Raw genomic sequence first — 14,913 nt, forward strand, 5'->3', positions numbered from 1 at the left:
AAAACAAAAAAAACCAAACTGTGTCTATTTCTCTTAAGTCATGCTTGTAAATTTGGAGAGCTCACTCTCAGCAGAGTGATGGGGGAGGGGGGGGGGGGGGGGGGGGTATGAGGCGTGCCGTTTGGAGCGCTGCACACAGGGGGGAAAGCTGGCGACGATGACACCATCAGCCACAACAAAAGCAATAATTCCCTGCAGGACCTATTAGACAGATGGAGGGGGGAACGAAGAGAGTGAAAGAAATAGAGAGAGAGAAGATAGAGAGAGAGAATAGAGAGAGAGAGAGAGAGAGAGAGAGAGAGAGAGAGAGAGATAGGTTGGGAGGGGACCGAGGCAAAGATTAGAAAGAATGGATCTCACACTTGTGAACAGCACACAACCAAACTCCCTCACTCTTTCAGCAAGCGTGTCTTCCCCTTCCTCTCCTTTTCTCTTCTTTTCTTTTCTTTTCCCTTCTCTCCCTTTTCTTTTTTCACGCTCCACTGGTAACAAACAGGAGGGGGACGTGATCCACTGTCACGTCTCAGAGCCTGTGTTTTGTCATTTATTTATTTATTACATGTGGGCGATCGGGACCTCAAAAAAAAAAAAAAAAAAAACTGTGACGCCTGGCCGGTCCGGTGATCTGCGGCCCGAGAGAGAGGGGGTCGGGGGAGGAGGACCTTCCTCTGGTGGCTCTGGTCAGCCGGCCACGTGCGATTATGTCTTAAAAGCCCCTGACAGAGGGAGGACAAAGGGAGTGAGGGAGCATGAAAAGAGGTGGAAGCAGAGCGTGGCAAAGGATGGCACATGATGCCCCCAAGGCTCCCCCAGGACGAGCTTGGCATAAAAGAACGAAAGAGAGAGATACTGTAGGAATAGAGTGATAGAGAGAGAAGGGGAGTGATAGAGAGAGAAGGGGAGGGAAAGAGAGAGAGCAAGGCACTGGTGGTCTTAATTCATTTATACTTCTAAGCACTGGGCAACATCAGTTTAATGCCCTCTGATCTGACGCTAGTTTGATCAAATGACTGGACTCAATCCCACAACCAATCTTCAGAATCCATGTCTGCTTTTCATCCAAACTCTTCTATTGTTTCAATCTTGTGCTTCACACAGACTAAATCTTAAAAGCAGCTACGCTTTAAACACAAAAACAAAATGTTCTAACATTTTCAAAGGCCAACTTGTGTCTATACAACATTTAAATTAATTTAAATTAAGTTAAATTAAATAAATTATTACCAAGTAAATCAGTAATTATCTCTGAACGTGATATATTACTGACATCATGCTTCTTGTATCTCTCAAAACTCATTTAATGCTGATTAAAACGTAATGTTCGTCTTATGCATAATGATTGCATAATTATATTGGAATTATGCAGTGATAATCACACACTGCCTGTTCAGTTCATTCACACCCCCACTTCCCCCATCCCCCAATACTTACCTAGCCAGCCGCTCCTGGAGTCGGGGACGCACATGTCGGTCTCTGCACTGGGCAGCACGAAGCCCACGACGAACACCTCCACGCCGTCGGACATGAGGGCCAGGCCCAGCGTGAAGAAGAGCTGCCACTGGAAGCGTCCATGGCCGCACTCCTGAATGATGAGCTCGTATTGCTGCGCCAGCTCCTCCTCGTCGGCCTGGCGCTCCGTCTCCAGTTCGCGCCGGTCCTTCATGCCGTCGGACACTGGCCTGCCCAGTGCCACCTGGCCGTCGCGCTGCTGAGGCGTGTCCTTGGGGATGCCCTGGTACTCGCCCTCGTAGATCTCGTCCTCGTCGTCGTGACCCTCGGTGGCATCGCTGGAGCCCTCATCGTCGTTGGCCGGCTGCCCTGTGTAGTTGCCCTGGTGGTAATAGTCTCCGCCGCCGGCGTCCTCGTCCTCTTCGTCCTGGAAGCGGCTGTACGAGCGCAGGGCGTACTCGTCCGTGGCGCGGTCCACCGCCTTGGTGACCTTCTTGGCGGCGTGCCGCTTGGCCTCCTTGGCCAGGTCCTTGGCCCCCCGCACCAGGGAAGTCCTGTTGTCCCTGTCTGTGTCGTCCATGTTGGGCCTTGGGGCCTCACAGAGAGAGAGGCGGCTCAAGTGATGGGGTCACGACACCCCAGGCAGTCTGCAGTCACCACTCGAAGCTACCAGGCCCCGCTGTGCCAATCATCCATAAACCTGGGTGGGGAGACACAAGGAGGGCGACTGTGTTCAAGAAGTGCGATTTTGAAAAGTGAGAGGGGCAAGATTATGAGTTGATGGGTTTCTGTATTCAGTGCAACACCATGGACTTATACCACATACTCTGTCTAGTCCGATAAAACCTGGTGATAAAAATCACTTCATGACTTTTCTGGTTATCACTTGAGCATCTACACTATCATCCTCTATTCATATTGTACTGTATGTAAAGGTACTATTTATCAATACTCTGAGGCCTACTTCCTACAGTGTAGTTTTAATGTCAGTCTTCATCTGTAAGTCCCTTTGGATAAAAGTGCCAGCTAAATTAATAAAGTAGATGTAAATGTAAATGTACTGTAAATGCTGTGATTAATCACGATTAATTTATTCTTTATAATGAAGCTTTTAATAATGCATACTGAAATGTAATATCATGTAATTAATGGAAAATCAACACAGAACACAGAAATCTGAACACAGATTCTACATATAAGCCAAAAGACTTCGAATAGTCATTAAGGTCATTGGCTGTTAACTTGAAAGGCATATTACTTATGCACTGTAATCTGTAAGTATCAGTTGCATTTCAACAAGGTCCACAATAGTCCATGTAAATATAAAAAGGAAGTCACAGAGGGAGAGAGAGAAACAAACAGCACTCACTGAGTGAGCATGATATAGCGTTATATAGCCCTTTTTGCTAGACCTAATGGGTGTGTTAAGCCATGTAGTTTGATACCATTGATACCATGGTCTTCATCCTAGCCATAGCATCCGAAAGTGAATAAGGCCCAATCACTATGTTTTAACACATTTTTATACTCAAATTAAACACGATGATTACATTTTTCAAGTATAACAGGTGAAATATATTCTTATGTGTAGGTGTTCATTATACAGGCAGATATCTAAATATATTTCCTGGCTGAAGTAAATCATTCCTCCTCTGCATGTCTTCTACAGACATACGGAAATAAAATGCTGAGTCATGTTTTGTTTTGTGGAAATCCAATTGAAGTGTGCAGGGGGAGAGCTAATAAACAACCCTCAGTGCAAAATCAATTTGTCTTTACTGTAATAGAACAGAGGTCTAAGGCATGACTAGCCAAGCAGACCGAAAGACTCTTCCTTACAACCCATGCATGCAATTCACTGATGACTCCCTCAAATTTATTGCCCCTGTGGTTTGACCTTACCCCCCAAGCACCCTCTCTTATCTACCCACCCCCAGGAAGTTCCAAAGGTCAAAAGTCATTCTAGATGAAAAGGGACTGCCATTTTTAGCTGCATAAAGATGGACAGTATCACCTCTCTCTTTGAACCAGCAAGGCCTAATATAAGTCATCACCTGCCAACTGCAGTAACTAAAACACACGTGCCTCCAGTCAGAGGTAAAGAGGCCAGAATAAAACACACACAAACACACACACACACACACACAGGGCCTCTAAACATCCTTGAATACTGTAACCCCTCTTAGGCATACAGTCCAAAAGCAGAGAGAACAAAGGTGGAGAAAGGAGGAGAGGAGGAAAGAAGAGAAGAGAAGAGAAGAGAGGAGAAGAGAAGAGAAGAGAGGAGAAAAGTTGAGTGTATATTTATTCTTAAACAAGTGAGCTACTTAAAATCTGGGCGTCCTTCAAAACAGTAAATATGCCACACACCTTTTAATGCCACAGATAAATAAAAGTAAGCTTTAAAAAGAATTCCTGGCCTCCCTGATGGATGGCAGTTGGCTGCGAGCATTGTGGAGGTCGCAGTGGCATGCTGTTGGGGAGTGTGATGTTTCAGCGGGGTTTTAATGGGCCCTGATGCTCCGTCCAGAGGGGCTGCTGAGCCCCTGCCAAAACACCACTAACTGCTCCTCAAGACATCGTTGGACTGAGAAGGAAAATGTCACTGCCGATTCCAGGTTATTCAGCTCAATTCTCACAGGGATGCAGACAATTTGTAAACGATGAACATGATCAATGATTTCGCATTACTGTGTGTAAAAACAGACAGATCAACTGTATGCCATTTTGTGCGGGAATGGAATATCAGTTTAACATGTTGGTATTCATGCTGGTCAATAAACAAACCATACTTAATGCTGCACATACCTATCAAAATAGTGCACAAAGTTTGTTAAATGTGCCTGGGAGATGTCATTTGGTTATGGTTATGGTTATGAGATTTGGCAGACGCTTTTGTCTAAAGCGACTTACAAATAAAAACAATACAATAGTTAAAATGAACAGTGAACAGTTTTAAAATGTTACGGTAAGACTACATTAAGGAGAATAGAAATAATAAACAATAATGTCAATGCAATCAATAGCCAAATGAAAATAAACAAATACTACAAACCATAACTCATAAGAAACGCTTAATTAACTAAGTGCATGCTGAACAGATATGCCTTTAGAGCCCTCTGGAAAGACCCAAAACTATCACAGGAACAGAGAGCACTGGGCAACTCATTCCACCAACATGGAACTACTGAGAAGAGTCCACCATTTGACCTAGCATTTATGACTGGTCGACACAATAGACACTCATCAGAAGACCGCAGTGGGCAGTTGGGGATGTACAGCTTGATCATAAAATTGAGATAGTAGGAAGCAAATCCAGTAAGTAATTTAGTTGGAAATTTGGTAAAAAAAATACCACAATGCTTCAGTATTCGAAGCACACTTTAATACTCCTAAATGCTCCAAGGATGAAAACCAGTCTGTTGGCATCAAAGATCAGCACAACAGTTCTCCCCTCAACCCATTTCACAGTCAGCATGCAGGAGGTGGGAGGCAATTCCCTTTCGGGAGCCATCCATTATTGGTTCTGTTGCCTGGCCCACATCTGTTTGTCAGAGTCTGGGGTGAAACCTAACCCCCCCCCCCATCTGGCCCTGACAGCCCCCAAGAGCCTTATCACAGGCCTCTACACCCCAGCAGCCATCATCAGGATGACTGATAGGAGACAGCCAGCTCAGCAGGAAAAAATAAACAGTGAAGAGGATTCGGTAGAGTCACTGACCAGCAGCAGCAGTCCCTCAGCTCCTTATGAATTGAGGACATGGATGGATTGGGTTAAACAAAGATTCCGGATCCAGCAGGATAAGGTCTGAAAACAGGACTCGTGCTCTCGATAGACCCCTGTCCAGATGATGTATGGTGCCTCTGGTCAATACTGGCCTCTTTGGTATGTAAAGAATTACCGCAGGTCAAGCACTGTACGCTTGAATGTCTAAGCATGAGATGAGATGAGAGGAGGTTGATGAGAAGCGCGATTGCAGGGTACCAGTTGAGATCACATAGTTTGATGTTTCCAGTAGTCACATGAATTTGTCATTAGGGCTGATATCACTGAATAAGGAAACCCAAAACTTAGGCCCAGTTATTCATATTTGGTATGAATATGCTTAGAAAAACAAATGCCAGCTTTAGATAATGTAGCAATAATATACCACTTCTCTTTTTGTTATTTTAATGTTTATCTTTACTTTTCAATTACAACCAAATGCTGTACAGTTATACTGGGGTATAGTACCATTACCCACATAAGTGCACTGCAATAAGGGCACTTGATTTAAAGTGGGACCAAATCAAATTCAATCATTATTCTCAGTCACTTACAAACATAGTTATTATACATACTGTAATTTATGAGGGTTTGTAAATTGCATAATATAACGGTAAGACCTGAGAGATTAATCGGATCAGTTTTTCTTAGGCTAGTTTTCCCACAACAATAAAGATCTATTGTTTTGTTTTGATTTTGTTTTTTGAAAACAAAAAAATACAAGGCCTGATTAACCTTTGTGGGAAAATCAATGCTGCTTGTGTACGTGGGAGCAGAGGTAATGTCAGATTACACCCACTAGACTGACCTAGCTGTAATAGTATCCATTTGACAATACTATGCACAAATGATTCAATAACATAGATTTTGCAGTAAGAAAGAAAGAAAGTGAAATAGAATAAAGGACAGACGGCCAAACCCTGTGTTAGCCAACTACACAGCACACCATGTTGCATTCCTAACTGGAAATGATGACACATTTGACTTTGACTGGCATCCAGAAAGCAATGTCAGATGAGTAGCCGTAAAAGGGAGGGGGACAGAGGGGTCAGTTTCGTTCATTACTGTCAGACAGTGCAAATCAGTCCTGTCCAATCTTCTAATGGGCCAGGCTTGGGCGTAATCACATCAGAACTAAAAGCACATAACCTCATCCCTGAGAGGGAGTCTGGAACGTCTTGTGTTAAGAGATTTCATCGGCCATTGATACCATTAGTATAAGATGGAGGGGAGAGAGAGAGAGAGAGAGAAAGAAAGAGACAGAGAGAAGAGAGAGAGATAAAAAGAAAGAGAGTGGGGGGGGGGTGGAGATACCAAGAGCCCAGAACGAAGTAATACTAAAGATAGATTTAAACAGACTGCGAGAGGCTGTGTGTGGGTGTGTGAGAGAGAAAGAGAGAGAGAGAAAAAGGAGGGGGATACAAAGAACAGTGATGGAGACACAGAGACAGGGTGAAAGTGACATAGGAGAGAGTGAAGGAAAGGAACCAGAGAGTGAGAGAGAGATAGAGAGAGAGAGTGAGAGAGCACAAACAAACTGTGTGGGCACACACAGATTAGAAACTCTGAAAGGTGGATGAGGGAGGTGTTGTGACATATTTCAAGGCTGCTGTGTTCACTCCCATCCTTAATGATAGCCCACATACCACAAGTCCCCTTCTACAAGCAGAGCTCAGGAATGGATTTTTTTTGCTCGAGCTGATTCTTATTTACTCATACCCAGTGGGTGGGCTTCCCCTGTGCTAATTCTATGTATGGTTAATGTTGACACAAATTAATTTCTTGGTGGATGATAAGAGCACACCTACACATATGTAAATTAAGTTGGTTCCAAAGAAAGACACACATGAAATGGCAGTACACAAAATGTACTAAATAAAAAAATTTGCAATTCATAAATCAACGTTGCTCATCAACATATAAAGATGACCGTTACAGCATATCACCTTTTTGCTTGCACTACAGGGTTTTAGACCTTGAGTTTTGCAAAGAACCATGAGATAGTGTTCAGTGATAATAGTGCAACATAAACTTTATTTGAAATGCAAATTCAAGTGAATTGCAATGAAATAGTGGTCCAAGGGCACTTGTAACTTAGGGTTACAAACAGCCTTTGTAAGAAGTTACTGATCCGAGTTAAGAATGGTAGTGTCACCTATTTCACACCTAAGTGTCTCCTATACTGAGATTGGCCCTAGACTAGGCAACCAATGTCCAAGTGTATTGATTACAGGAGAATAACACTTATCATAACAAAGCATACCCTGTTCTGGTTGTGACACTTTGCTTTAGTATCTCATGTCATATCATCACTCATTCTGACTGATCTTGTTCTCCGACTATAGCGGTTTGAAAGCGCATGCATACATCTTAATAGGACAACATATCCATGCATTGCAACCTTTTTAGAGAGAGGGAGAGAGAGAGAGAGAGAGAGAGAGAAAGAGAGAAGTAAGAGAGAGGAATTGCAGATTGCATTGAGGCTGTCACTCTGCATCAGAGCTTGGTTGGCTGATCTGCCCTTCCTCGGCCTGCAGGTAATTCAATAACGAATTTTTCCTCAATGAGCACAGAGGGAAAGAGGGACACTGAGAGAGAGAGAGAGAGAGAGAGAGAGGGAAGAGAGAGAGAAAGAGAGATGGAAAGAGATGGAGCCCACCCACCCCCACACATGCACACACACAAGGCTGCGGGGGCTCTCGCGCAAACAAACGAGTGGCTCTCTGATCTAAGCACCGGACATATGTTCACCCAGCCATGCCAGGTACCACCACAGAGTCCGAGAAGAGCATGGGGGAGAGATGGCCACGGTCAAACATTCTCATGGCACACTGATGACTAATAAATAAAGCTTATGTGCAGGCCCACCATACAGTTTGGTCATTAATATGCAGTGAAGATCACTTTGAATGATTACATGAAAATGTGTGGAAGGCTAATACCTCTACAGGATTCAGTGCTAAAATCTACATTTCTCTTTAAAATATATTCCATAATTAAGTACTCTTTAGAAAAAGAGGCATAACACATAGACTGACAAGCTTCCAGACCAACCAACCATTTAACACCATGTCTGCTTTTATGCTTAGAGAGGGTTAGCTATCATTTTGATGTAACCTAGACACCGAGATTCCAAAAAAAGCTTAATGAGTTGTGGCTAAATTGGCAAGTAGCTGAAAACCCACTAATGAGGAGGGTGACTCACACCCCACACCTGATTTATCTAAACTTGAGCAGCGCCCCAGTAAAAGCCTCGTTATGGCAGCCATGCTGATGGAGTGCTACCATCTTGAATGCAACCTTGAGCACTCAGCCCCCAATGACAAGCTGATTGGACTAAAGGAGTGACTAATGCAAAGGTAACAGCTCCATCAGGCCCCTTCATTGTGGTCACCATTTGAACAAGGATAACACAATATGCGTCTTACAGCTGCAAATAACCCAGAGAGAAAGGGGGGGGGCAGCAAGTAGGTAGCAGAGAAGACCTTATGACAGAATTACAATTAATTAATTCCAACCTAAACCTTCCATTGCAAACAACGTCCTAGATAGACCCTAGATGGACCGGACCCTCTTGAATCAGCAACTATCTGTGGTTTCTCTTTGAATAATGACTTGAGAACCACAATGACTAGCCTACAACTTAGTTATACAATGACTAATACTGATAAAATGCATTGGAAGGCAAACACATTCTCAGTTCAAATAAATGTAAAGGCCAACTGATTCAAATCACAGCAAGCCGTTCATGTTGCCTGATGCAGACATACTAGGCTATAAGGTGCATGTTCTGCATTTCATTCGATCCAACAAGGAAAGTTATCCTTAAGCATCAGTGGCTCTCAAAGTCAAGGAACCCCATTTTTCCATCTTTAATTGATAATCTCTAACTACTAAATCATCATTTGGATCAATGCAATCATGTGTAACTATTTTGGCACAGTGCTTAGAAAACCTCACTGGAAAAGAAATAGGCTATGGGCTATTTCTCAATTGAAAAAGTGTAAGAACAAAACTAAACTTTTGTGCAATAAAGCCTTGTGTGAGCTATGCAACACTAATAAACAGCCGTATAGACACTGGAGAATTGTCTCTGAACATAGATACATGAATAGATATGAAAATACCTCTAAATATGCGCACCGACACAGAAATGTACAGATAGATGTGCCGCTGCGCTCTCACTGCAGAGTGCTTAAATTGCCCCGGGCTGATGTCGTCGTGCGGTGCACATTAGATGTGACTGAAGCTACTTGAGAGACGGAGACTTGGCAAAACTGCTTCTTTCCCTTCATTCAAAGCATTACCCAGTCCAACATACGTAAAATACCTTCTATCTCGAAAGCAAAATAACTTAATCTAGCTACAAATATAGTCGTGTTCATGAACATGACTTAGGCGAATAGAACACACAATAGGTTAGCCTATAACTTTACATGTTGCGAACCTTAATATTTACATTTTAGCCTAAACTATGACACACAAGGCAGGGTTGGCTACTTACAATCTCATTTGTAGTCCGTCACGAAAACACTGACTAAATTGCTGAGTGGGCTTAAAAGCAGTTGGCTTATGCAGCAGCCTTCCCCTACACCCGATGCTCTCATGTAATAGCCTAAAAGTTAAAAACAGCAGCATCCAGTTTCCCATGAGCAACATATGTCAATACGCCTATCTTGCACCTCTCAAAAGACGAAGTTTTCATTATCAGGAAATAACAGTCATTTCCAATCTTATAAAAGCGGGGATGCTGAAAATGCACGAATTCTCAATATCTGTAGGAGGAAACAGAATAATACTTACCGTTTAAGGCTTTAAGGTGCGACGTAGATGGAAGTGTAAGGATAACAACCCATTGCTAAAAGCTTTGCTGATAGCGCGTAGAGATTTTTTATTTAGTTCTATGTAAGAAATTGAGGTAGGCTAGTTGCTGCCGGTAAGGTTTTCCCCGTTGCAGTTCTATCTCTGCAGTGAGCTACTTGAAGAAAGGAGAGAGAGAGACAGAGAGAGAGAGAATCAATAACTGTATATAATGGCTTGATGCGGGTAAACCCCGTCTCATGGAATAAGCAAGGCAAGTGGTGAGGTGAAATAAGAAAGAAGCATTGCGTCGGTGCGTCGGTAGCCTACCGTTGCACGCCCCGTGCATGCCTGTCAGGGAGCGCGTTCGTCAAAGCGCCCAGCCTGAAAAAGTAAGGACAGACTAAAGAAAATCTGACGTGTTTTTACAACCACAACGTGACGCAACCAACGTAAATGCTGCGTATTCAAGAGAATGGAAGCTATCTGGAGGTTTTCAAAAAATCTGATCTGTCTGTCGTGTATGTATGTAGGCTATGTGTCTATGTCTGTTGTGCTGTAGCACAAAGTGGACATTGTTCATTTGATATATATCTTGACGTGGCTTGAATTATTATTGATGATGAATAACATTTTCATCCTTACTTTTAGATATGGCATAAATGGCTAATTGAGAGCTATTGCCCTCCAAAATTATGCAACAATGCTCCAATAATTACATAAGTGAACACAATCAATGTTCCTTATCTGTCAAAAGGCAGCTCACCTCATAGCCACCCTCAGACCATTCTGAATAAAATGATTAACAGCACCAATCCCCCTCACCAAAGATCCTTGATTAACCCTCTCAGCCCTCATTCTACCATTCGAAAGAGAATGTCATAAATTAACAGTCAAACAAGTAGGCTACAGCAGAATGCCTTCTTCATCCAAATGTAGAAGTGGGGGGTGGGCATAAAATGGCACTGAGTAAAATGCCAAAATGGCAAAAGTTACAGAAGCATAGCAACAATGAGAGATGTTGGGAGAAATCTGCTTTTTTTTTAAAATAATAAACTTTATTAACTTTTGGCAAAGACACTGGTCAAGTTAAAGGGAACACAAAATGGCATTGTTCAAGTCAAAAACAAAATTTGATTTGTCCATCCTCGGACATTTGAAATTCATCCTGGCAGTAACTTAGCTTTCAGAGAAATAATCTGCAAATAGCATATATTATATGGACTAATTAAGGACATTATGCATTTTGTGGCTCATTCGGACTGAAACATGGAACCATGATTAACATACAGAGGTTAGTTCTGTGTGCAGCTAGGGGAGAAAAAAAATCAATAAAACAAAGCTCAGTTTGGCTAATACCTGGACAGCTGTTGCTACCCAAGCTGTTTTAGGTAGGCCTATGCCTTCCACAGTGAGGCTGTGCTGTGCTGTGCTGTGCTGGTGGGCGCTGTCCAGGGTGCTGCTGCAGGGTCCCCTGGGTCTCTGGTGCAGAGGCTCCTTGGGGGCAAAGCAGAAAGTGCACAGCTGGCTTCCCACATTGCCAAGGACTGACCATGTTTGGCCCCGGTCCAGGGTGAGTTTTTAACAAACCAGGAGATTAAAGTGCACCATTTCACTTTCAAAAAAGTACCTCACACGCACACATGCATGCTGTGACATGGAACATACACAAACACACATGGCAAGGCACATTAAGAATTACCTCTACACTTAAACACGGGGGAAACACGCTCTCTCACACACAAAGAGAAAGAGAGAGAGAAAAGAGAAGCATCTTTTTGTCCTCTAAATGTGGTGATTCATAGAGTCTGTGACCTCAGGCCGAAGCACTCTTCCATTCAGTGTTGGCAAGTGGGCTACATTTACGGTACAAATGATGAAGAGCCAAGCAGCACTTATCTTAATGAGAGACCACGGCAGAATGCAGTATTCCTCTGCGCCATTTCACTTATGAGGACTGGGAACACGCATAGAACCTCTCTGCTCCAATTTTAAAGAATATTGTTATATCAGTATGCATACAGACACTTGATACATGCGAGTACTCTACTTATATCTGTTGGGAGTAAAAAAAAACTGGTAGGGATACATTATAGCTCAACTCACTTGACTAGATCTCATCTCAAGCACAAACTAATGCTGTTTCTCTCAGCATTTAACATATTTTTGGTGGTTTTCATTGCTCTTTTTATTACATCGAACACACAAGAAAATAATGTCTACGGTGACATGATTCTCTTTAATAATCACTGTAGGTGATCCGTTAAAATGCTTCAAATCACAAATAAAATAGGATGTTTTGTCAAAGTAGTCTTTTTGCTGTTATATTTTTTACTTATGTTTCTTCTTTTGAGTATTCCACATTCAGTATCAGGGAATAGCAGTGAGGTATGTAAAATCTTCATGCATGTAAACCATCAAACTAGATGTACCGCAAAACGGTACAATATATGACCGCCGCTCAGTCTTGCACATTCTCTCCACAAAAATAAATCGCTTTTCAATTTGTCTCCATCTCCTACTCCAGCCCCTACTCTTGCAACTTTTGTGTATGTAAATGAGTGTGTGTTTGTTTTTGTGTATATGTGTGTTTCTTTGTGTGTGTGTTTGTTAACTTGTGAGTGTGTATGTGGGGGTAAGGGGGTGTGTGTGTGTGTGTTTATCTGTGTGTGTGTGTGTGCATGTGCCTGCTTGCTTGCATGTGTGTGTGTTTTTATGTGTGTGTGTGTGTGCGCGCTCGCGTGCATGTGTGTGAGTGTGTTTATGTGTGTATGTGTGTGTGTGCGTGCGTGTGTGTGTGAGTGCCTGTGCGTGTGTGCATGCCTGTGTGTGTGTGCATATGCATGTGTATTGTCTGTGTGTGCCTGTGTCTATGTGTGTGTGTGTGTTTATGTGTGCGTGTGTGTGCATGCATTGGTGTGTGTGAGTGTGTGCATGCCTGTGTGTATGTGTGTATAAGTATATAAATATAAGTATATAAATATAAGTATATATAAGTATAAGTGTGCGTGTGTGTAGGTGATATGGCCCCCCATGAACAGAATTCCATGAAATTTGGCATGCATTCAGAGGGTGTCATAATGATCCTACACTTCAAATTTCATGCATTTCTGAATCTGTCAGCCAAGGATGCCTGCGATTACAACACATCGTTTTTGCCTTTTCATTTTTAACTAGGTGGTGCTACACCTCAAATGAGTGGATATGTGGATGTGTTGACATGGCCCCTGGAGACCAACATATGAAAAAAAGTTGGTCATCCTAGGCCCTACGGTTCTCGAGATATTCACAGGAAACTGTGTCTGGTCTACCCTCCTTACGTGTGAGTGGGGGGAGGGGGGTTCCATGTTATTCTTGTGGGGCAACATACACCTACCAAGTTTCGTGCAGCCCGGTCTTTCAGTGTCTCGGAAATCGTTGACAGAAATTTACTGAAGAAAAAAAAATCCGGATATAAAAAAACTAAACCTAGCCTATATGACGCAACACTAGCGATGGTCATAATAACGCACAAGAGACCTGCTTTTTTTAGTAGACCTGCGAGCAAATTCAAGCAAGCTCTTCACACAAGTCTCAACCCTGTGACCCTGATCCTATCTACAACCCATTCTGTGAAATGACCAAACGATCCCCCAACTGGCGGGTTTATGGCAGGGTCACATCTTTCTCTCTCCCTCTCTCTCTCTCTCTTCTCTCTCCCTCTCTCTCTTCCTTCCTCTGCAGAGACAGATGCTCTGCTAATGAAAATGGACAGGAGGGACGGTAGAGATTTGTGACGACACCGCCAAGCTTCTTCCCTCCATTTACTCTCTTTCCCAGACATTGACAAAGGTATCCTGCGAATGTGAGCTGGCAGTGGCTCAAATAGAAATGAAAGACTTTGTGATAGAAAGTCCCTCAAAGCCAAATAATTTACTGCCTGTCAGACTCCAGGCAGGGCAGTGATAAATACCCGTGGGATCACATTGAGTCACAGAGGTGTGATGTTGTGGTATAGCCTAACCCTGCTATTTGACAGCTTCTGAAGCATCCTAGAGATCCCCCTGCTTGAGCGATACATAGCTTAAGCTGACATGTTAACAAAAAACACAGATTTTAATTCAATTTAAAATTAAATCACTGTGGCTAGAGGGATAAATTCAGGGATACTTTAGTGGAGCTTGTCCTCTCCTTTAATTCCATGCAAATTCATTTGAAACAAAAATAATATGAGACCACTAAAGAAAAACATAGCCTAACGTTCCATTTTCTCACTAGGCTTATATTGTTTTAAACTAATAGTGGCTTCCATCATGCTGTGCGAGCAAGTTTTGTGTTTGCAGTGTTTTTGAAACAAATTTCTGAAATAGTGTGGTTTCTGTCCCCATTCTGTGTATAGACATATATGTATAGACATGCATGTGCCGGTTATCAGTTTATCTGAGTATCATGCTGTTTAATGATGTGTTGGTTTATGCTATCTTTCCACTGTTGATGTAAGCATTACTGGTGAGTAATTTGCCTCCTATTTAACTGTAGTAGTGACAGTGAATGAGATCCTCTGAGTAGGCTATGTGAGAGTATCAGAGAGTCAGAGATTGATTGAGCACCACACTAAAGAATAGAAAGAACTGAGCTGAACTGAGGAGGGCCAATGAGCAGACTGATACTTGTGAGTCTGCAAGACAGGGCCTGCTAAAGATGGAGATCCAATGCACTGCGTCATTGTCACCCCCCAGAGACCAGGGATGCCACAACAGAACATCTGCTGTCCACTGCCACTGACCACAAGCCAACAACCAGAGCTGTAGCTAGCCTCCTTGTAGCACAGCTAAAGACACAAGCCAAAGCTGTCCAACTACAAAGGGACAACACAGCTAGATGATACCTCTCGCAAGTAAAACTAGCAGTAGCCTATG

General features: G+C 42.8%; 1 protein-coding gene across 3 annotated transcripts in view; it reads right to left on the reverse strand.

Moving 5' to 3' along the window:
* sv2ca (synaptic vesicle glycoprotein 2Ca) overlaps positions 1-10,408 on the reverse strand; it is a 38,422-nt gene extending 28,014 nt beyond the window's left edge. Inside the window, exons 1-2 of one of the 3 annotated variants that reach the window (XM_042100077.1) lie at positions 10,346-10,408; positions 1,432-2,149 (exon numbers count right to left, since the gene is read on the reverse strand). In XM_042100077.1, the coding sequence (XP_041956011.1) occupies positions 1,432-2,029 (598 nt within the window). In that variant the 5' untranslated portion in view covers positions 2,030-2,149; positions 10,346-10,408. The other 2 variants (XM_042100076.1, XM_042100078.1) reach the window with 2 other exon arrangements.
* Between the last annotated feature and the right edge of the window lie 4,505 nt (positions 10,409-14,913).

Source organism: Alosa sapidissima, chromosome 8 (genome assembly GCF_018492685.1).
Source record: "Alosa sapidissima isolate fAloSap1 chromosome 8, fAloSap1.pri, whole genome shotgun sequence".
Taxonomy (NCBI): domain Eukaryota; kingdom Metazoa; phylum Chordata; class Actinopteri; order Clupeiformes; family Clupeidae; genus Alosa; species Alosa sapidissima.